This window comes from Chinchilla lanigera, unplaced genomic scaffold, assembly GCF_000276665.1.
Source record: "Chinchilla lanigera isolate Chin_1 unplaced genomic scaffold, ChiLan1.0 scaffold00010, whole genome shotgun sequence".
In the NCBI taxonomy this organism is placed as follows: domain Eukaryota; kingdom Metazoa; phylum Chordata; class Mammalia; order Rodentia; family Chinchillidae; genus Chinchilla; species Chinchilla lanigera.
Genome location: NW_004955411.1, coordinates 6,048,652 through 6,072,415, shown reverse-complemented (window position 1 = coordinate 6,072,415; position 23,764 = coordinate 6,048,652). Strand labels below are relative to the sequence as shown.

At 42.4% G+C, this 23,764-nt stretch overlaps 1 protein-coding gene across 1 annotated transcript in view; it reads right to left on the bottom strand.

Annotated features, from left to right (window-relative positions):
• Positions 1 to 23,764, bottom strand: part of Pkhd1 (polycystic kidney and hepatic disease 1 (autosomal recessive)) — a gene marked incomplete in the record, with an annotated part of 446,270 nt that overhangs the window by 361,954 nt on the left and 60,552 nt on the right. The window contains 6 exon segments of the mRNA XM_013510899.1: positions 1,429 to 1,579; positions 8,452 to 8,671; positions 16,254 to 16,397; positions 18,017 to 19,615; positions 20,984 to 21,051; positions 21,707 to 21,902. Coding sequence (XP_013366353.1) covers positions 1,429 to 1,579; positions 8,452 to 8,671; positions 16,254 to 16,397; positions 18,017 to 19,615; positions 20,984 to 21,051; positions 21,707 to 21,902 — 2,378 coding nt within the window.

Here is a 23,764-nt window from a genome sequence, read left to right as displayed (position 1 = left end):
AGCTAGGGACATATTCAGACCTGGGTAATCTATCTCCAAAGCTCACACACTTCACCATTTTGCTCACCTGCCTCTCCTTCCCTTTCACCAGCACTTGCTCACATGACCATCCCAACAAGACTAGGCCATTATTCTCCCAGACACCAACTGAGGTCCAGAGAGGCTTAACAACTGCTCTGTGTCCCACAGCATTCCTGCCTCGCTACAAAGAACTCAGAGCGACTGCTGAGAAAGAAACCCAGACTGAAATGGGGCCTGGGATTTGGGGACAGCGGTTCTGGAAATGCAGAATGAACTGCAGCATCTAATTGCAGGGAAACAGCATTTGGAGGTGGGGACGCCAGGAAGCAGGATGCAACAGCGCCGGGCAGTCGCTCAAAGGGAAAGCAAGAGGGACAAAGGGATGAAAAGCTGGGCAGTCATGGGAGGAAAAGGGACCCAGCCGGGCCGGAAGGTAGTCAGGAAACAGTTTAGAGAGGACAAGGGAAAGTCTATCTTTGTAGTCACATGCATTGATAACATCAGTGCAAAAGTTATACAAAATAAAAGAGGACAAACCCAGGTTTTGAATTAGGATGGCACGATCGACATAGCACATATGAGAGTCTGGACTAGTGTATGGCATATAATAGGCACTTAATAAACGTTCGTTCCAGATAAAAGACAAAGGGGGCAAAATCTAAGAATTGCTTTCATAAAGACAAAGGCACCTAGGGGAGCAGATGCTCAATAAATATCATTTTTTGTCTGTGTACAGACAAAGCCTGGGGAGTTTAAAAGATTATCTGATACATTTCCAAAGAGCTCTTAGCCTCTGAATTCAGTCTTCACAAATTCACCAGGGAGGCTGCGGAACCTCAGATCAGGCACTTGAGGACACATCCTAGAAAAGCCCCTTACGGGGAGTCAGGGGGACGATTTCAAGACAGATGAACTGAGGTAAAGAGGCACCGCTGTCCATCCCTGATGTCGTTTCTCAGGCTTGAACTCTGCTCCCCCAGGGAACAGGAGAACTGGACAAGCCAGCGGCATCACTGCCCCGCCATGCTGAGGGTGGCCCAGTGACTTGGAAGTCCTCCAGAAAGGCCCGGTTAAATTGTGGGCCATTTATTTTATGAAGGAAAAAGCCACAGAAAGCTCCTTGCAAACACACATCCAGAAAACAGGACAAAACGCTGAGGACATTATCTGCTCAGAATTTGCTTTAAAAGAGCCCAGGCAGCATTCATTTATTTTTGAGGAAATATATGATTAACCATAGTTAACCATGAATTTAGATGTTGTGCATTAGGCCGGCTCCTCAAAGTTTGAGAGCATTTAATATTATATATCGCTGCCATTTGGACTAAATTGTTTTTTTAATGTACACAATATTACAAATTTAATTTGAGCTGTTTGAATCAGTCTGTAAAAAAGATTTGATTATACCTGAGTGTTCTGGCCCCAGCTTTTCCGTATCTCAGTAATCTTGGTGGTAATTGGCTGATTAGGCGTCTCACACTCCATCTCTGCCTCAGTTTCCATGGCAATGGTACAGGAGCTATTATAGATGAGAACTTCATCTCCTTCCACTTTAGGGCTGAAATGAGAGGGGAGGTTAAATGGGGTGTCATCAATCTTAATGAAATGCAATTATTTTTACTCTTATTAATCATTGCGAGCCATTAGCTTGTGGCAACTACAGACCACCATTTGTCAAATTTTGCAAATTTCTGTAATTTTGTTTCCATTCTTTTATTGTTTATTTGTTTTTCCTTTATCTGTTCACCCTGCAATGAAAATGTACATAGTGAATATCTTCCACTGAGGCCTTCCTATTTTCCAAATCTATTAGGAACCTTAGCGAAAGGTTCCATAAGCCCAACTTAACAAGCAAGGAACAGACAACACTCCCAGTTCCAAAGATGGAAGCTGAGGCTGGGGAGAGTTTTTATTTTGTTCTTTTTCTTGTCTCCTTCCGTCCTCCTGATTTTACTCACACTTAGTGTTGGGGGAGTGAATTGCCTGAATCCCCCCGGGGCAGAGGGAGAAATTGGAAAATCCACACAACTGGCTAACTGGTCCCTAATTCCAACTGTGAAAAAATGAGCTCATTTAGGCTTTCAATTCCCTCTCCCCAGCTGATGGCAATGAGGCTCTGTTGCTAGCAGTGGAACATTAACTTAGTAAATTAATTAAACTTACTTAACAGCCCAGACTAAGGAGATTCGATATATGTGCCAGTTATACTACCAGCCACTCACTTTAAAAGTCCTTTTGCTTTAAGAGCAGAAGCCAGCCTAGATTTAAAATGAAAAACAGCAATGGCACATCACAGAAGGTCCAAAAATATGCAGTCTGGAGGGGAACGTGCATGGATAGCGAAGAGAACCATCCCCAACAGGTGTGATATTTACTCAAGAGTAATCCCAGCTTTAGGCAATGTTGCAACTAACTAAAATATTATTAGCAATAATACTGCAGGATGTTTTATACTTTCCATCAGTTACAGAAGATCTCATTTCGACCTGTGAATTAGGGAACGGTCTATAATATGCAACCCAAAAAGACCAGGGGATTTGCATGTAGTCAGATACAAAATTATGCAGCACCAAGACCAGAAGCAAATACTGGTTCCTAAGGGAACATCAGGATTGAGGAGCGTACATCCACAGGCAGAGCAGGAAGGGTGGAAGAAAGGGCAAAAGGTCATCCATTAAGAAACTATAAATCATGTCGAACTGTAGCATCTTTTTTCAGATCAAAGTTGAAATGGTATCTCCCACCACATGCTAAAAATAATGAGCAGGGTGACTATCATGTCTCACCACTTAATCTTCTCTTCTTCTTCTTCTTAAAATGTCCTCAGCTCTGTATCCACCTAAGGCATGACTTCCACACCCACTGTCCTCCAAACCTACAAAGGGGGCCAATACTTTAACCTCCTGCCACCCGAAACTGAGCAAAACTCAGGCTGACCACTAGGGCTCTGGTCTCCCTCTATGTGAGCCCTCCAACCCACGGCCCCTAACATTAGGATCATTTTGTATCCCTCATCCTTATTTGAAGCCAGCAGTGAACTAAAAGTCTCAGAGTCACAAGTGCTCGAAGATCTCACCATGCCGTATTTGTTCAGCCGATCTTGTGAGCAGTACTGGCATGCAAAGGGTAGGTTTGGAAGCAGATCGGTTTTATTTGAATCCTAGCACTGGTCCCTACCATCCGTGTGACACTGAAAATATTACTTTTTGGTTTCCACGTTTGTAAACCAGAGTTCCGTATAACCGAGTACTTATTTTAGAGAGGTATGGAGCAAAGGGAAATGAAGAACAGTAAATACTAGCAGCAGGTGTGGGGGCACACACCTGTGTCACAAACACTTCAGGTGGTTGGGGCAAAGGGACAAAAAGTTAGAGCCCAGCCTGAGCAACTTAGGGACTTGGTGAGGCCCTGTCTCCAAATCAAAAGGGGCTAGGGATGTAGCTTAGTGTGAAGGCCCTAGGCTCAGTCTCTAATACTGCAAAAAAAAAAAAAAAAAAAAAGAACAGGTTAGCACAGAACCCAGTACACTATGAGCGTCTGATAAAGGCACCTTTTACTGCAGTGTTTTTTTTTTTTATTTTAAAGACAAAAAAACAAAAACATATTAACAAACACACATACACTTAGAAAATAACTCAAAAACAATACAAGCAATACAGAATCTCACACAAGGTGACAGGAAATCAACAACGGTTGCTGTACTACACATTGATATCTTTAGTTTGGATACTCAAGTAAACGAATATAGACATACAAGATCGATCGTACACTTTTACCGCAGTTTTTAGAAGTGATTGGGGTGGTGCTACTATTGCTAAAATGTAGCAATATTTTGTAAATGTAAAAATGGGAAGAAACATTCACTGCCGTTCTATTTCATCTCATTGAAGTAGAGCCATTGCTCAAATACACTTTAAACCAGGACCCTGATTCAGCTACATCCGTGGAGCTGAGCTGTGATCCCTGCTGTAGAGAAAACCTCCCGATAAATACTGAATTCTCTCCTGCAGCGTCAGTCACACCAGATTCCGAAAGGCAAAACAAAGTAAAATAGCTTCTAAGTTAAAGTGCAAACATGAAAATATGGTGGAGTAGTATGAAAAGCCAAAACAGACTTTTAAAACATCTGACTCCAGAGTAATCTAAGGTATTGTTAAGCAACTTCGTGCTTTACATCGAGAACTTTTCTGTTGCTACTGGGCGTGCAGAGGTTGTTAGAACAATTTGGGGCAATCTCCCTTCATTGTCACATCGTAAATCACTTACAAACTTGCCCAAAAATAAAAAACAAAGTTGGCTCACCACGCCATCACTCTCTCCATGAACAGCTTCCCAAAACGGCTGTGCTCACAAACCACCTGGTTAATAATTCTTCCTAGAATTTTGTCAGGGTTCGTACCAAGCTTACCCCTTTTTCTTTTTTTAGTTAATTCCCAGAATGTTTCCCGCCGCTCCCGCTGTCCCTGGGCTCCACTGGCAAATGTGGGAGTGAAGCGTGTTACTCGTCAGAAACACGCTGTCTGTTAAACCCTTTCTGTTAGCTGATACTTTTTTTCAGCTTCTCCCTGATTAAGCTGCTAGAGAGTTCTTCTTTAAAAACCCCTAATCAAAATTAGCTGAGAAATCAGGATATCAAAAAGTGACTAACATTTACAAAATATCGAAATTTCTCAATAATTAGCTAATATCCTTTTATTTCACAGTAATTTTATAGGTTAAGAAATATGGTTGACCAGATTTAAATAAAATTATAGATACCAATATATGTATAATCTGTACATGATAAGGGTAGATGCATATGCATACACATACATATACACAAATATTTAAGAGAATCCAATCAAAATGTTTTGATTCAAATAGTGGCCAAGATAGTCCTAGAACCTTCCTGCCTCCCAACCTATCGCTCTTCCAGCTGGTCTCGTCAGATCCTGAAGTAAGCAAGCAGCCTTCTCTACACGCTCTGAGGAACCGGCACTATCACACGTGGGAATTCCACCTCCCCTGCTTGTCCTGATCTTGCTTCCCAAGGCCCTGATCTCACTGACCACACAGCCCAGTGAAAGCTCTCATCACAGGTGCTGGTGGCACATCAAGTCAGAAGCCTGAGCTTCCGGTCCCAGCACAGCCCTGGTCTGACTGCGTGGCTTTGGAAGGAAACTGCATCTTCACACAGAAGAGAACCCACACCCTTTGGCTTGCGAGACCTTATATACTGTACCTCCTGAGAGCGTTCCCTTCCCTCCCCTAGCTAGGGCCGCCCTCCTTCCTTCTTCTGCTTCTCACGCCCTACTGGTCTTTGCACATTTCATAAAACCTGGAGGTCCCTTGCTGCCTGCCTGCCTTCTTCTGGTCTTGCCTCAACACACAAGGGATGATCAAAAATATGGTGAATGTTCATTTGGTTTTTGTAAAACTTTATTATAGTAAAAGACACACTTGCCAAGAATGATGTGTGTGTTTGAAGCAAGGGGAGAATTTTGAGGGTGATTAACAACAATGTGTCTTTTACTGTAAGAAGCTTCTAATTTAAACTTTCACCATATTTTGGTGGGTTTTTTTTGAGGGAGGTATCAGGAATCGAACTCAGGACCTTGTGCTTGCCAGACAAGTGCCTGTGCCACTGAGCTATATCCCCAGCCCTCACCATATTTTGTGATCACCTCCACTGAACAACCATTTGTTGCAATTTCTGTCATGTAAAGTCATTATAGTATGTCCTCATCTATCTTATTCGCACATGCACATACACAGGGACTGAGTAGCCTTTGGATCTTCCCCAAAGTCAAAAGGACCACGAAAGTTAAACACTTTGAATTGGTTCAAGACATCAAATTAGCCACGACATCACAAGGAATACACTTTTGAAGGGAGAACTTCCAGAACTGCTTCAGAAAGCAGCGAGAACCCGGGGTCTGTGTGTTTGAGGAGAGGGCGGGGGTATTTCGAGGGGCATTAATGGCCATGTGCCCTTTACTAGAATAATTTTATTTAACTGAAACAATCACCATCTTTTTTTATGTTTCTAATTGAATTTTTTTATTTTAAAGATAAAAGAATGAAAATGTATTAACAAACACACAGACATAAACAAAACAACACAAAAACAATAAAAGCAATACAGAATTTCTGACAGGGTGATGGGAAATTAACAATGGTTGTTGTATTACATGTTGTTATCTTTAAATTGGTTACTCAGATAAACAAATATAGGCCTGTAAGATTGACCAAACAATTAAACATTAACTGTTCCTTTCATGCCTGATAAGAGAGGTTACTCTGAGCATGCCACCTAAAATAGCCTATTATTTTCTATCATTTTACAGCACTTAAAATGACATGATATCCACCTGTTCATTGCCTTTCTCCTCTGCTGCTAGGGCAGTTTGGTCACCAGTGCCTGGCACAACATCTACAGCACCCTGGGAACCCAACAGCAGAGGGACAAAAGATGCTGGGATGGGTGGGTGATGGACCAGGCTCACTTACACCCCAGATATGTGTTTGCCTTTGGCAAATGACACAAAGCCATGGTGCTACTGCTGGCAGGGTGACAAAGCATTTAATGGAAGTAGATTCCGTGAAAAGATCTTAGTCCTCTGGGTTCACAAGCATAATTATAAGAAAAACCAAGCAAGCTACTTGGTGCATGACCCATGTAGGATATATACTGTGTTTTCTCCTTACTAAATCAGCACATAGAGAAATACATAAAAACTCAATGAAGAAAATATGATCACTACTTCGGTCACCTGGAGGCAGGCACTCTCAGCCTTATAGAATACACCCGTCCCATGTTTTCTGATCATCCCTGAGAGCACAAATGCATATGCTAAGTATAACAGTTAGATTAAATGAATATACTATTTTGTGAACCTTGATTTTCATTTCCTGCTTGGTTAAATATGATTTCTAAAGGTTTCTTAGTGTTATACCATGTGGATGCCTTCTTTTATACTTACATTTATTTTAAGTAGATTGTATACTGAAGACTTCACAGAGCACGGTAGTTTGTAAATACTACACACTCCTATCTGCTTTATGAAAATCACAGAAGTGAAATTGCTGGGTCACGGGATATGGAGAATTCTAAGGTTTTTATTAGTGTGTTGCGAAGTCGTCCTCTGAAGACCATACTGACTTGCCTTCCCACCAACCACAAAGCACAGTGCGGGTCTTCCCACCCTCCTCAACACTAAGCATAAACTTTGTTCAAATCATACAGCACTTAATTTTTACTGAAGCAAACACACCTGCTTTTGCCTATTGCAATAGCAAGAACACTGAGTGGGCCTTTTTAAAGGACACTGATAGAGAAGGGTGTAACTTTTAACGGGGTCTAAGGTTCAGTTGCCTGAGCCACTTCCTAGTGGCTCAGACAACGCAGAAGGGCATGGGAGAATCCAAGGGAATAGCTCTGGCGATTCAGATAGTCTTAGATTCAGTGGAGCAGGAACTGCTGACACCTTCTCCAACTCCAGCATAATGAGTTCTGAGATCCAGTCTCACCTGAGTACAGCCCTAGTGGCCCATTTCCGACACCACCCAAGCAAAGTTCCTGAAACTCTCCTGGACAGCAACTTGTCAAGGAGGTTTGTCTTTTCCTCTGTCTAAACACCAAACTCCAGGCTCCAGTTCCTTTTACAACCGAATGTCTCGGGACACCAAGGAATCACACCTCCATAAAAGAATTGGTTGTCTCTCTCCCATTGGAATTGGCACTGTGTGTTTTCACATTTTAAGAGGAAACTAGGTCTTTAGTAAATAATCACTCTATCTAGATAAGAAACAAAGGGCAATGTTCTGCCTAGCAATACCACCTGCACAGGAAAAGAATTACTGGACAAAATTAAGGCCATCCAGAGCCAGCAACACAATCACACTTTAAAAAATTTCATTTAGAGAAGTAGTTTAGCTTGGGAAGTTGTGGTATTTATTTTTCAGATTTTTTAACTTTAAAAAATCCTCGTGAGCTTATGGCTTCTAAATCCCAGATTACAGTAATTCGGCTGCGCAATGCCCCCTCCTTTGAATAAGCATTGTGCAATCTGCTGGATTCCTCTGACTTTTTTTTTCATACTTGTGAATCTGTTTGGAAGAAAAGGAAAAAAGCCTTCTGTTTTTCATAATGTCTAATCTTCTTCCCCATTGGCATTCACCAGATGTTGCTTTGGATCAGAAGATAAATATTAAAATCTAAGCAAGAACAAAGTGAGCTGTTTACTGGGCAGATTTTTCAGATGTTCTGTTGAACACTTGAAAAAGACAGGAGATGCTTTGATATGCAGGCGAACTGGAGCCCGGGAGGGAAGGCCCCTCGGAACCGTCGTGGCCCCGCCTCCCCTCCGCATCCACCCAGCTGCGCTTTGCGGGCCGCTGGCTGTGGGCTTGGTGCGGAAGGTCAGGGACAAGAGCAGAGGACGGAGTTACCTGAGGAAGAGGCCTGAAAAGGATGGAAAGTCTGGCTCTGTCCACTGATCTGGCGAAGAGACACACCGGGAACTCTCTTCACAGATGTAAAGGTAAGGCCACGACTCAGCCAGCCTCTGCGTTCCCACAGCGATGGTGAGCTCACACCGCACGTAGGTGTGGACGGCGGCTTCACACCTGTCCTCTTCCGGCTTCACATCGCAGAGGAAAGCCAAGGACACTGTGGAAAGCGGTCACCGTTAGCTCAGTGAACCCACACCCAGCACGGGAGGCGCATGCTGGTTCATATGCTACCTCCCTAAAGCAAGAGGAAAATAAAGTATTCAGTTTACTTTTTAAATATACACCATTGGGGGCTGGGGATTTAGCTCAGAGGCAAAGCACCTGCCTGGCAAGCGCAAGGTCGTGAGTTCGGTTCCCGGTACCGGAGAAAAACCAAAATAAATAAATACATAAATAAATAAATATATACAATTATACAGTCAGAGAAATATACATCAAATTTCGTAAAATATGAATCATGATCATAAACAGCACTGGCGAGAATATGCCAGCCAGCCTGAGGGTAGACAGTCGCGCACACTCTTCCAACGTCCATCTCCATCGATAATGTTGCCGGCGCCCAAGGATCAGCGCACTCTGGAGAGGTTGGCCCTTGGACGGCGCATCTCCACTCTTCCCGCGGCTCCTTGCCCGCCTCTCCCCTCCCCTCCCGCCAGCTCCGGGCCCCCTATCCATGCGCAAAGGACCAGTCCCCCGAGTTCCTATTATCTGTCCTTCATGTGGCTTTTCGTTTATGGCTTGGGACTTTCATAGATGGGAAACCACACAATACTTAAGCTTGTACATCTTTTTATTTCACTTAAAATTTTGGTCTCGTGGCTGGGGATTTAGCTCAGCAGCACAGCGCCTGCCTGGCAAGCGCGAGGTCCTGAGTTCGATTCCTGGTACCGGAAAAAAAAAAATTATGGTCTCCAGTTGCACCCATTTTCCTACAAAAAAACTCATTTCTATGTGTACTTCCTGTGCCCAGGGTTCATTCTCTGCCTTCCCTTCAGAAATAACCACTTGGCATTTTTAAAAGCGCTTCATAGAGCAGGTTTATACTCTAAACAAGACAGTATTGAGTTTTGTTTTGTTTTTGTTTTTTTCTGGTACCGGGAATCGAACTCACGACCTCGCACTTGCCAGGCAGGCACTGTGCCGCTGAGCTAAATCCCCAGCCCCGAGTTTTTCTTTTGGCTTTTATAAAATATACTCTATACCAGCAAACTCATGGATCTGCTTTTTCCATTCAGCACTGTATTTCTAGGACTGACCCGACGGCTGCTTGTGACTGAGGGGAACACATCCTTGCGGTGCTCAGTACTGCACGGCGTGGATGTATTACGATGCATTTATGCTCTTACCAATGGAATTTTGAGTATTTCCAAAGATTTGCTACTATAAAAACATACAAATTTTTCTCTAGAGTTAAAATGGCCTGGAAAGGAACTGGCTTGCTTTCATCTCTTCAACACGTAGGCATAGGCAAGGACTTCCTCAACACAACCTCAGTTGCACAAGAAATAACATCCAGAATCAACAAATGGGATTGAATGGAGCGGCAGGGAGGAGAGAGGAGATAAAGGAGAACCAGTGTAGGCTGTGTGCAGGTACCAGCTCCACGTGAGGAATATAACCATTACGTACTGCAAACATGTACTAGGAAAAAAAAAGAAATAGCTTGTTTGCAAATGGCAGATGCAAGGTCAGCTTTACACGATAGTGCCCCGCTGTTTGCCAGAGTGGATGTGCCTTTGTACACCCCTGTGTTTATCAGTTGCCGTTATTCCACTCAAGATTTTCAGCACTTGCAATTGTTGACAATTTTCACCCATCCATGCATACATAGAATAATATCTCACCACGGCCTTAATTTCCATTTTCATCATGAATTTTTAGGTTGAGAAATATTTTATGTGTGATAGTAATTCATATTTTTCTCCTTCAAATTATGATTCTGTCTTCTGACATTTTTATTGGGCTGTGTGTCTTTTCTTATTGGTTCATATATTCCAGGCATCCATTCTCTGGAAGTGATAGCTACTATTACCTTTTCTTTTCTTTTCTTTTTTCTTTTCTTTTTTCTCCTTCTTCTCCTTCTGCTCCTCCTTCTTCTCCTTCTCCTCCTCCTCCTTCTTCTTCTTTCTTCTTCTTCCTCTCTATGTCTCTCTCCCTCCCTCTTTTGCCCTCCCTCTCTCCTTCCCTCTCTCTTTTGAAACAGGGTCTCCTTGCGTAGTGTAGGCTGGCTCTGAACTCACTATGTAGCCCAGCCTGACCTCCGTCTCATGACAGTCCTCCTACCTCACCCTTCGATGGCTGGTATGACAGGTGTGTGCCTCCATTCTGACTGGCTACTGTTACCTTTTCCAAGTTTGTGACTAGACTTTTCACTGTTCCTGGGATATCCCGACTCAGAGAAATTCTTAAATTGTCATATAATCATGACCATTAACATAGAAAAGAAAAGCAAGTACTCAAATCTTTTTAAACCTCAAAACATTTTACTCTGAGTCATAGGACACAAGTCAAAAGCATCAATGAGGCAAAATGACAATAGTCTTTAACTGGAAGATGAACAGATCTTGGCAGATGATTTACAAGCAAGTCTGTCTGAAAGAAAAGCCCAAAACAAGAAAACCTCTGTATCCTGCTACCTCTGCAGCTAGCTAGCCCACACAGGTATGCAACAAATGTCACAGACTGGGGCCCTCCGTTCAAGCTGGTCTACCTTGTCCTTGTGCCAGCAGCCGAGGCCATACTAGGGAAGCATGAGGGGGGGTCTGTAGTTCCACAGTCACACCCAAACCTCTTTACCAGCACCGCTCCTTTCGAAAGCACCTGACACCTAGTAAGATCTCTGCGCTTGCGTTTTGAATGAACAATAACAAGAAAAATGACTGACAGTAGGGTTCCCCTGTGGGTAGACAAAACCTGAGAACTCGCCGGTTAGTAAGCCCCAAGGCAAATAAAAACAGGCTCAACACCTATAAAATAATGAATTTATTATAGGTGATTAAGGGGATGCAAATTGACAAGGTGGATTATGAAAAGCACCCAGGGCTGAGGATCAAAATCCATGGGTTTTACTCAAAGTTCTGCCACTAAATAGCTCTGTGACGGTAATCGCTTTAGCGTCTCATGCCTCGTGGAAAAGTTAAAGTTTCCGTGAAAAAGTCATTTGGTATAATTCAAGGTATAAATGCAAGAAACCCAAAGATCAAAGATCTTGCTCATTTTAAACAAATGCAAAGTATTAGTTTCATCTAACAGGATGTTTTAGCAACTCATCATATGAAAAAGTAAAATTCTTCTTTGGTTAAAAGTATAATTTGAGGGGAAAGTAAAGGCCCCCAAAAGTAGCAAAAGAACTTGTTTGAGCTCTAGCTGTAGTTGACTCCTCCTCCCCCATTCACGAAAAGGAAACACATCAGAGCTAAACTGGGAAAGTTTGGGTTCAAAGACACGATCTCTAACCCAGAATGTGAAACATTGCTCCATCACGCAAAGTCAAACTAGAGAATAAAATTCAAAGCGAGGGTCAGAATTCAAGGTGACCTTGGTAAATCAAAGAAGTTAAGAGAAATAAACAAAAGGCCAAATGAAAAGAGCAAGACAGTAAACCACAGAAGAAAAACAAATAGATCACATAAATACGAGAGCAGCCCCGCCGTGCACAACCACGTTAGAAATACACAGAGAGGCTGGAATTAGAGTAGGTAACAGGAAGATAGTAAACCAGGGAAACGACAGTGTAATTTTTTAAAAAAACTTTTGGGACCATGTTATACACACACACGTGCTATGATGCTGCCTTGCTATGGCTAGAAGTTGATTGCCCAAAAGCACGACCCACTTTGGGGCTTCAAACTAGGCAAGAACGTAGGATTTTTAAAAAGGAGCAGAAAAGAAACGCAAGAATGTTTATTCGGAAAGTCTCTGATTAGGTGAGCGCGAGAATCCGCGTTTCTAACGGTGCCGCGCTGGGAGCACGGTCTGCCCTCGCGGGCTGAGATGATTTTCCTCTCCAGAGACCACAGCTTCGGAAGGTGACCTTAGTGAAGCTGGTTACACGCAGCCCTACCTGGAAAAGACAATCATTAGTCGTTTTGAGTAACTTATGAGACAAAGCCCCTCTGACCATTCGATGTCCATAAAATTATAGACCCAGTTCCAAGGAGATGGAGGAGGAGGCAAAACAAGAGGGGAAACAGACAATCGTCCACTCTAAATGTTTCATCCGGTGTCAGAGGCCAGGCACCATCTCCACATCTCAGCTAGATCTTCAGCGAGAAAATCTGAGTTGACTCTCACGAGTGCCCGTCCACCTTTAGACAATGTGATTAAAAGTCTTTTGCAGACTTTTTCATGAAAAGGGGGAATACAGAGGTTGAATGATCCGTTTGTCTAAATGCGATTTTTTCACAATTGATGGGTCTTTAGTGACACCTAGTGGTAATCCTGAGAGTTACACTTCCAAATGAAAAATCAAGGGTTTTTCAGCTCTTTTAGAACTCAAGCCTTTTTTTTTAGACAGGGTCTGGCTATGCAATTCATGCTGGCCTTGAGCTCCCTTTGTAGCCCAGGCTCGTCTGTAACTTGCAACTATCCTCCTGACTCCCTGGTGCTGGGATTACAGGCGTGCACCATCATGCCCAGCTCAAATCTTTTTAAATATAATAATTTCATTCTTTTTTCCCTGGGAGTTAAAAACTTCCAAAATATCACAATTTACCTGGCCTTGAAATCTCACTCGTTTTTATTTGGTACTTCTGGTACTGTAGCTTCTCTCCGCCTTCCTCCTTCCCCTCTCAGACAAAGCAGTGTAAGTTGCCATCATAATAATATTAACTAACGCAGAATATTTTGCAAGCTCACATGAAAGGATTTTATTCACCAGTTTGCAAATACCTAACCTAAATTCCATTCCTGACCAAGAATTAGAAATGTAACTCAAAACACCACTCCGAAAGCACGTGTCTAAATGGCTTTAAGAGTGCAAGCACCGCATTGCTTCACTAGTGTAAACCTTGAAAGAGTTAATTTAAACTCGGAGGTATGATAGACACTGTGAAATGATAGGAAACCGCTGAAGAGTAAAGGGCAACTGGGATGTGGGAAAAGAGAAGGGAAAGAAGGAGAAAGTTTGTATGTATGTATATACATGACAGTTAACATGGTTGTTCTTCTGTCTTCTATTTCTATGCTGAAAGAAACTGTCAGTGAGTCTTTGGTTGACCAGTATTGCATGTCTATATCTGTTTTCATGAGAAGCCACTTTGAAGATATCAATATGTAATACAACCACCATTGTTAATTCCCTACCACTTTGTTTGTAACTCTGTATTGTCTGTACTGTGCTTGTGATATGTTGTAAAATGTGGTATGTCTGTTAATGTTTCCCTCCTTTTATCTTTAAAATAAAAAAAAAATGGCTTTAAGAGCAAAAGGTATAAGATCTAGGATCAGGCAAACAAGACAGTAACCCAGATACATTTGGAATCTCTCAAGTACGACAACCTGTGGCAATAACGCTAATTTCTTCCCTTTGTTTTTTTTTTACCCTGGAGCTCAAATAAATAGTTGCCGTGTGCCGGGAATCCCAAAGCTGTGGCCTCCGACCCTCACCTCACCACCTGTGAATACAGGGCTGTCCACGCTACGACTTGCTGGATGGCCGTGCACCTTAATGTAGGAAACTATCTGGATGTTTTCATGTGCAGATTTTATTTTTAATTAATTTTACTGGTACGATTTGATGTACATAGTGATCACACGCGCTGTAGGGAATTTGTACCTGTATGTACCGTACCCTGACTCTTCTTTTTTTCCCATTCCCTTCCTCTCCCTTCAACCTTTCCTCCCTTCCTTATTTACAGAAGTTTTGTTTCCGTTTTTCCCTCTCTTCCCTTTTTTCCCCTTTTCCCTTCCTTCCCTGCCCCTCCCCCTCCCTCGTTCCCCTTCCCATTTGAACATTTCCTTCCTACTTCCCAGTATCTATCATCCATTTTGGTCCTTATTTGTGATTTCATTTTCTCTCACAAGAGAAGCAATGCAATATGTAAATATATGCTTCCAGTGTATTTCACTGGAAAGTATGGTCTCCAGGTACATCCACTTACCTAAAAATGGCTCAAGTTTACCTTCTTTATGGCACCACAGCACTTCAGTGTACATAAAAACGCACTTTCCGTATCCATTTATCTGCTGATGTGCATTTAGGCTGTTTCCAAGATTTAGCTATTATAAATTTTGCTGCTATAAACATGGGTGTGCATATTTTACTGTAGTATGCTTTTAGCACTTTTGGGAAGATACAAAGAAGGGAAATATCTGGGTCAAATGGAACCTCTAGTTTCAGTTTTATGAGAAATAAATACCGGTTTCCATATTGTTTCCATATTGTTATTGCACCAATATACGCTTCCACCAACAGGAGAGAAGGGTTCTTTTCTCCCCACAGCTCCACAGCCGTTTGTTATTGGTTGGTTTCTTGATGATAGCCGTTCTTTCTGGAGTGAAGTGGGATCTTAGTGTTGTTTCAATTTGCATTTCATGGGTGATCAATCATGCAGGACATTTTTTCACATATTTATTGTCTGTTTGTACCTTTTCATCTGGGAAGTGTCTATTCACACTATGTACATTTTTGAATTGGGTCTTTACATTTGGGGAGTCTGACCTTTTTTAGTTCTTTATATATGCTAGATAGTAGTCATTTGTCTGAGGAATGGCTAATACAATTGTTTTCCCATTCTGTGGGTTGTCTGTGGGTGGTTAATTTTGTTGTGCAAAAGCTTTTTATATGATGAGATCCCAGTTGTTGATTCTTGGTAACATTTGCTGTGTGGTCAAGGTTTTGTTCATAAAGTCTTTGCTTACATCTATGTCTTCAAGAATTTTATCTAGTTTACTCTCCAGTGGACTAATATTTAGATCTCTGATCCATATCAATTTTAGTTTAGTGCATGGTCAGAAATATGGTTCTAGATTTAGTCTTCAGCATGTAGAAAGACACTTTTCCCAGCACCATTTGTTAAAGAAGCTATCTTTCTTCCAGTAAATGAGTTTGGTCTCTTTGTCAAAGATAAGATGGCTGAGTGTGTTTGAATTTGTTTCAGGATCTTCTATTCTGATCTGTTGATCCTTAGGCCTGGTGGTTTTGTTGTTGTTTTTGTTTTTTTTGTTAGGGTTACTTGTTTTTGTTTTGTCAGTACCGTACTATATTTACCATGGTAGTTTTTATGATTTTTTTATTGAGTAAGGGATCAGGTAATTACCTGGACACTGCACAAGAGAATAATGTGCATCTTGGCTCTCTTGATTATAAAAATCCAAGATGCCCAGACTGGTGGTCTCTACCTCTCTACCGGTACCTCCAGAAAACAGATGTCTTCAGCAATCCCACCTCAGTGCAAGACTAAGAGCTCTCTGCCTCCCTGATGCCTACGGCTGTCACTGAAACAAATACTGCAAAACCAGAATTACTTTTCCATAATCATATGATGTCGGTCAAGAACATAAGTAAGAAATTTTTCAGTGTTCATGTAACATTGACCTGTAACCTTAAACAAAAGGTGCTATGAACCATTTTAATAGATAGCCCCACAGTCTACCATTTTTTTATGAAGAATGGAGAAATTCTATTCCAAGGAACACATTGAAAAAGTATTGGTCAGTATAGCAGTAAAGACAAAGCAAGAATATTCCACATATATATTTATATGCTTTAAAAATATATATGAGATATTTTTACTCACCGGGCAGGGGAGGAACCAAGCAGCTGAAAGCAGACACGGTAGCATTTGCCAAGACTCGGCAGGGAGAACCACACACGGCTGCTGAGACGGTCCCTGGGGAGAACCCCGCTCCGAGCACGTGCACCAGCCTTCCACCCAGACAGCCTTCAAAGACAAAACGGCGCGCTGTGATCTTGGAGGCAAATCTCTCTTAAGTCAAAACTCAAACCTCTGTTTCCGTGCTGCGTATCCTCCTCATGCCCCGCACAGTCCACATCCCTGGCCTCAGGTCCCTGAAATCCTCGGTGTCCTCCCCACTCAGGCTGGGGCCTCCAGGGTGCAGTCAGACCCAAGCCTATTCAACAACCTACTATGTCAAAGTACATCTTTAATGTACCTGTTTCACATAGGGAAGTAAAGATTATCGATAAATTTTAAACTTTTTATACAAAAGAACATAAAAGGAAGTGAAAATCAAATTCTGCCCACGACCTGTGTCACTCCCCAGTCACATCACGGTACAGAGTCTCTTGTGACACCTTCAGAATTTTCAAAGCATATATATTTTTGATACAAAGGATCATCCCATACATATTATCCTGCAACTTTATTCTTTGCTTCAAAGAACAGCACACCTTCACAGGTCCAGCTCAGTTTGATAACTACTTGGAATCTCATGACATGATTATATCACAATGTATTTTAATAGTTTTTCTACTGATTGAGATTTCCCTTATTTCTCCTCCTTTGCTATTACTAACAGTATTGTGATAACTACATATTTGAGGTGTATAAGCCATACCTCCAGTTCACTCTGAGATACAATTCCAATCTCTCTCTGATGTTTTCACCCTATGAGGGAGATGGAGATACCTACATAGCTGCCTGACAAAGTCCAGAATAATGTTTCATGCTTCGGGTGCAACTCATGATGATCTTTCACCGTAAATGTCATAGAATCTTAGGGAGTTTAACAGGGAACTTGCTAAGCATCCAGCCCAAACTCCTTTATCAAATAAGGCAGCTGAGGATGAGCCAATCCCAATACCTACTACAGTCCACGCAATTCAGGCTAATGTGTTTTAATAAGTGGTTTGGTAAATACTTCACCAGTCTAAAAGTCTGCTTCTGTAATTTCCTTTATACTCTCTAATTACAATCAAATCTGAGCTACTCCAAGTGTGGTAAGGCTTTAAGTGAACAGAAATCTAAACCATCTTGAGAAGAAAATGCCAGGGATATTTCTATCTATCTAAAAGTTGAAAACAGTTCAACCAGCACAACAGTATTATACCATTTGCTCATGACTGGTGGAATATGAAATCATCTGTTAAATATTACTAAAAAATTAATCATAGTAAGTATTAACTAATGCCAATTGGTATATAAGTCTAAAAATAGGTGAAATATTTATGTACTTTAGTGATCAAATTATGGCCTCTTATAGAAATAATTTAAAATACAAATTAAAGATGGATAATGCACCAAATTAAAATACTTAGAAAATATGCTCAATTTTCTTGATGAAGAAAGCTGATAACTTTTAGAGTGTTATAAATTTGGTTTTGTGTTGTTTTGTTTTCATCTTCATTGTTATTTTGTTATTTTTTTTCTCTTTAAAATACAAAAAAGATACACTTCAGGAAGAAACTGGGGTTATAACAGACCAACTGGACTTCTCTTTCCTCCTGTCTAACGGAATGATGTTGGGTTTTCTATCTCCTAGAAATGAGAGTAGCTATTAGCCCCCTCCCATAAAGTGCTGTTTTGTTTGTCTGACTCACCGAAATTCTCAGTCACTGCTGTAACAGTAACTCTCACTGTGTACACAAGAGCAGATGAGGCCCAGCCTCTGGAATGGTCATAGCCTCGGACATGGTATTCCCCAGCAGGAAGAAAAGGGGCCATGCACCGGATAACTGTGCTGTTTCCAGAAACACCTGCACAGGAGAACGTCCCGATAAAAACGTCCACATTGGCAGCTCCTGAGATGCGGGCCACGGCGAAGGTCAGGACGTCACCAATGTGAGAAACAGAGATCAATTCCGGGGTGAAGGCATCACTATAATCAATGACTCCTATGCGGTACAAAGTTCCATCCACCTCTATTTCCAGAGCAACAGAGCCATTTCCTGCAGGAACAATGCACTGGATGAGCTCAGAGCTGATGTTCACAGTCAGACAGGCCTGCTGGCCCACGTAGACTGAGGTGGTGTTCTGCCCTGTCAGGGCCGTACCCTCTATGGCCAAGAGGCTCCCACCATGCCTGCTGAAATTCCTAGGGTAATAATGAAACACTTGAGGCACGATGGAGAAGTACTTGGAAGCATCACCCCAACAAACACAGCCATTACTTGTGTGGACAGAAGACAAGTAGTGGGGTCCTGGAGTCAAGCTGCTGATGTGGCATACCACATAGCTCGCGTTGAAGGAAGTCCAGTCACAAGGAAGTTGGTTATCCACAGACACTACTGGCTCAGCAGCAGCATTGTCCAACCTCTGATCCATCATTAGAATGGTGATCAGGGACCCATTGGTGTCTGCAGTCAAGATGTCCATGACAGAAGTTGTCTCTCCCTGCATGAAGACAGTGCAGGCCCCCTGACATTTGCTGGCCGATCCATCCACCAGGACTGTGACATTCAGAGTGAGGGAAGCTCCAGCCACATGCTCACCCACCAGACTGACCTGGCAGACAACTACGTCATCTCCCAAACTCAGTATCACATGATTAAAAGGACCTAAAAGGTCAACCTTAGCAGACCTTCTAGAGTTGAGGGTCACCCTCCTCATGGTGAAGACTGTCCCGCTACATGCCAGCCTGGGCATTGGAAAGATGGGGGCCATCTGAGGCATCACTACAAAGTGCTGCGGCACTGCAGACATATCAGCGAGCCCCAGGTGCTTGTGTCGGACTTGGATAGTATAGATGCCTGCCTCCAGACCGTGAAGAGGAAAGGCACACCCAGACAGGCTCATGTTGCCCCACAAGGACTGGGTCTCAAGGTCACATTTCAAGCTCCCCAGAAGGACGACTGAGTCAGAGAGGTGATTTCCTTCCAGATAAAACTTCAGGCTGCTATTGGTGATTTCTTCCCACATGGCAGTGACCACCGGGGTTGCTGCTGATTCATAAGTGAAAGTAAAGCCCTTCCCCACCAAGCTTGGTGCAGGTCCATGGACGAAAGACACGTTGCCAGCCCAGACCTCCACGGGGACAGGGAGAGAATCTGCCCCGGACAACAGGGGAGCCGATGGGGTCTCGCAGAAGATGTGTATATCGGTTAAGTCCACAATGTCACAGGACCGATTGCCCATGAGGACCCAAACCAAAGCGGGGTCACTGCTGAACCCTACTCCAGAGATATTGAGGATGGTCCCACCTAAAGCATAAATATGGGAAACAAGAGTTAAAAGCTGCTGTTAGGAACTTCACAGAACCTGTGAAACTGTGATGAAATTAAGTAGAAAATGTGGTCCCGTGCCGGAGATATAGCTCAGTGGCACAACACCTGCCTGGCAAGTGCGAAGTCATGATTTCAATTTCTGGTGAAAGAAAGAAAGAAAGAAGAAAAAAAGAAAAGAAAAGAAAGAAAAGAAAAGAAAATGAGGTCCCTGAAATCTCAGTGACCTTATCCCACCCCCAATAATGATAATTTTGTGATCATGTGGACAGGTATCTCATGCACCAAATTCACAGAAAAGATCGAATAAAATAAAGTGTTATATAGGAAAGATACCTAAGGCAAAATTTCCAAGTATCTTTGTACATCCTAGAAGCTGCCTCTTCAGTCAGCTTATATGCTAGTGAAAAATCCAATGTTTTAGTCTTCCTGTAATCTAGTGTGTAGGTCACTTAGTACAGTATGCATACACAATTCTATATGCATTCCACTGGCATGCTAAAGTAATAAAGTTCATTCACATCTTCTATTTATCTTCTATATTGTTCTCAATCATGTTTCAGTGTTCTATATGCAGTATTATATATTCAAATATTTTCAGTACTGTATATGTGAGGCAACAAAAGCCCCTAACCCATGCTGATGAAGTTACTGTTACATTCATGGACATTTTCCTGTTCTGTAGTTGAGAGATGATCAGAGATCAAACCCCACCTTTAGGATGGAGTTTGGAGCAACATAACTAATACTGTAAACAAATCTACAGTATAGTCAACAAGTTTTAATAAGTATTTTCTCATACTCAAAGGATAATGTGCTACTTCACACATTCACGCCATTATTCATATGCAGACAAATAGCTTTAATGTTTTTCTGAAAATGAATAGTTACAGAGATTGCTCTGTACTTCTTCTTTTTATCTCTCCCATGGTGATATTTGCTTTTCTGCTTGCGTCCCTTCATCTGCATCCCCAGGGGAAAGTAAAGACACCAAAGATTCATTTCTTCTTTTTGTGCATGCAGTGTCTGAAAAACTGATACAGGAAGCTCTTCCTTTATTTCCCTAACATCCGTTCAATACTGCTACCCACTAGATGTTCAGCCTTTCCATTAATAAAAAACCAGGTGCATCTCAAGTCCATAACAGTACTTTAATTTCCTGAGCTCACTGGACTTAAGCATCACCAAGTTTTCACACTTTTAAGTACAGCACTCAGCTCATGGAGCCTAAACTAATCTCTACTCGCTCTTTGTGCCTCACCAGCGAATTAATCCAGGAACAAAATCTGCCTGTGTCATGGGTAGCCTCACTAGATGAGGGACACTAGAAATGTCGGAACCACTCACCCCAGAGGGAGCCACAGCAAGGCTCAATGCTGAAGACTTCAGTGGTGTACCAGATGTACAGATCGACCCTGCGGAACATGGGCACATTGTTAGGAAAGAGCTGTGGAAGTTAGAGAGAAAGAAAGAGTGAGACTACGGAGGGCTTTGTATTTCAGGGAGGAAAGATAGAAATGCAGCAATGATGGAGATGAGAGTGGATAGACTGCCTGACAAAGAAGAAAAAGGGAAATGGAGGGAAAAGATGCTGTGTGGGGCATTTTTCTGGGCCAGTAAAATGTGCAGACATCAGTCACGTAGAGTTTGCCTACTTTCCAGAATTGGTAAAGAAAATGTCTACAGAAATAAATACCAGGCAAAGAGGCCTTAGGACACAGAGAACATGAGGGCTTGTGTGATCATGTAAACCACATATTCAAAGCTCGAGGTGCAATCCAACAAAGATCTACAGCACAGGCACATACGCTCACCCTACCAGCCCTACCCAGCCACGCTCCAGAAAGACCCTCCTTTGTCAACTAGTAGACCAAAAATCTCCCGTCTATCCCTCTCATGAGTGAACTCTCTGTAGGATTTCCAGGATCTGTTCAAATATTGTGAGTTTCATATCTTTATCCCACCATTTCAAAAGAAAAAAAGTGAAGGACCTAACTCAAAAGGAAGTTCCCCAACTAAGTCACCAGACCGTCAAACAGATGCAAAATTAAGAGCAAGCGTCCACTTTACCCTTGCGAGTGAATGCCAATGCCATTGATGCAAACTGAAAGTCTGTGGTGGCCGGGGGGCAGCGAGGGCAGCACTACCTGCAGGCCCTGAGCTGTCTGTGTATGGACCTGAACCAAGGTATCCTGGATGTGGACTTCCACAGCCAGATCTGCGTAGTTTCCCAGAAGCGCCATTCCAATGAAAAGGCTCTCACCTCCTGCACAGACAAAAGCACATTACTGCCTGTGATGTGGGTTTGGGGCCTCAACCACCATTGTTTCTTTTAGGATTAAACACATGGTCTTAGTACATATGTACATAACACTCTAAGGATTTTAATACCAACTTAATTTTAATGAAATTTCCAACAACTCTTTTGCCAGAACTATAGCCTAAAACCCCAACAACATTAAAAGCAAAATCATCAGGCAGCTGTACTCAAGAAGCACCAACAGATCTGTGTAAAGGCAAAGTGAGAAGTGGTTTGTAAGGCTGATGGTCTTCATAACAGGAAATCTCAGTATCCTTTTTTTTAAAACCTTCACTTTTCTACGCACAAAAGTTTAAGTGTATCTCTACCATGCATTAGCCTATGTACCGGTGCTATGCGTGAGCATTATAGTTCATAGTTTGTGGAGCACACTCGTGCACGCTCTCTCATTTGATCCTCCCATGTCCTGGCATCTACAGGGCCTAGTTAATGTGACTGGCATTTTGTATTCGAGGAAAGTGATGCCCAGCAACCAAGGCTCACAGCTGACTGAGGGAGGAAGCAAAGCTCAAGTCCAGGTCTCTGTCTTTTACTTCAATGCTTTTAGTGTCATTAGTAACTCTCCTAAAATGCTATGTACAATATGTACAATTAAATTCAGTTCCTTTTAACTCAAATACTTCCTGAGTCCAACAAGGAAGATGCTACAGGGGGCAAAAAGAACACAGACCATGCCTTCAAAAAGGACTCCAAGTTAGGAGAAAGGGTGAGGAAATCACATGAGCACAAGACACACCCTAAGAGAGGAGACTTCTAAGCAGGGGGCTGATTCCAGTCAGAGCACCATTCTGAATGTCAGGAAAGGCCTTATAATAAAACCAAGATGGTACTTGACCTTCAATTTGAAAGATAAAGCCAAAGAGAAATTGGGACTTAGAATTCAATTTATAAACATTCATAATTTTGTCTAATGTCTTGTAGTTTTTCATTTAATTATCTAGTGGCTGGAAAGAGAGAATTTGATGTCTGTTATGGTTTGTGTCTGCATGTCCCCACAAAGCCTCATGTAGACATGAGGCAGGTTTCTAGAGTTTATGACTGATTCATGGTCCAATGTTGGAAGTATGGATATGAGTGCTGCAGCCGCCCTGGGGCAGATAGTTTGCCTAAAATGTAAGGGAGAGAAAGAGGCTGCTTGGTGCTGCTGCTTCTCCTTTTTGCTCTTGTTGCTATTGCTGTTTTCCACCACCGTGAACTTTTGCCCTCTGCCATGTGCCACTCTGCCTTGGAGCCAGCCAAATATGGACTGAAGCCTCCACAAACTGTGAGCTAAATAAAGCTTTCCTTCCTTAATTTTGGGTGTTAGGTATTTTGTCTCAGCAATGACAGAAAAGTAACCAGGACAGAATTTGGTGCCAGAGGAGTGGGGTCATTGTTGTGACTATACTTGATCATGTGTTTCAAGAGCCTTTGGGAATGGCTTTGGGAAGAGTTTGGAAAGGTTCAGAGATGTTGCCTGAAAGTGTAGTGCTGGAAGCATTAGGCTGTTCTGTATGGGAGAGCCTGGTCAGAGCTCAGAGGACAAAAAGGCTGATAGAAATCCTGAGAGTGAAGACTGGGTTCAGGAGGTTTCTGCTGGGAAGAAGAACTGCATTGAGTGTTGGACTCCAGATGATGTGTGTTATGGCTTGGCAGAAAATTTTTCTGCATTTTGCTCATGTCCAGAGACTGCCTGAGACTGAGATTAAAGGCAGTGGACTAATTAATCTGGCAGAAGAAATTTTAAGGCAGTCAAATGTTGAGGCAGTGGCATGGCTATTGTTGAGGGCTTTTAGCCAGACTTATGTTGAAAATCAAGAGCAAAGAGC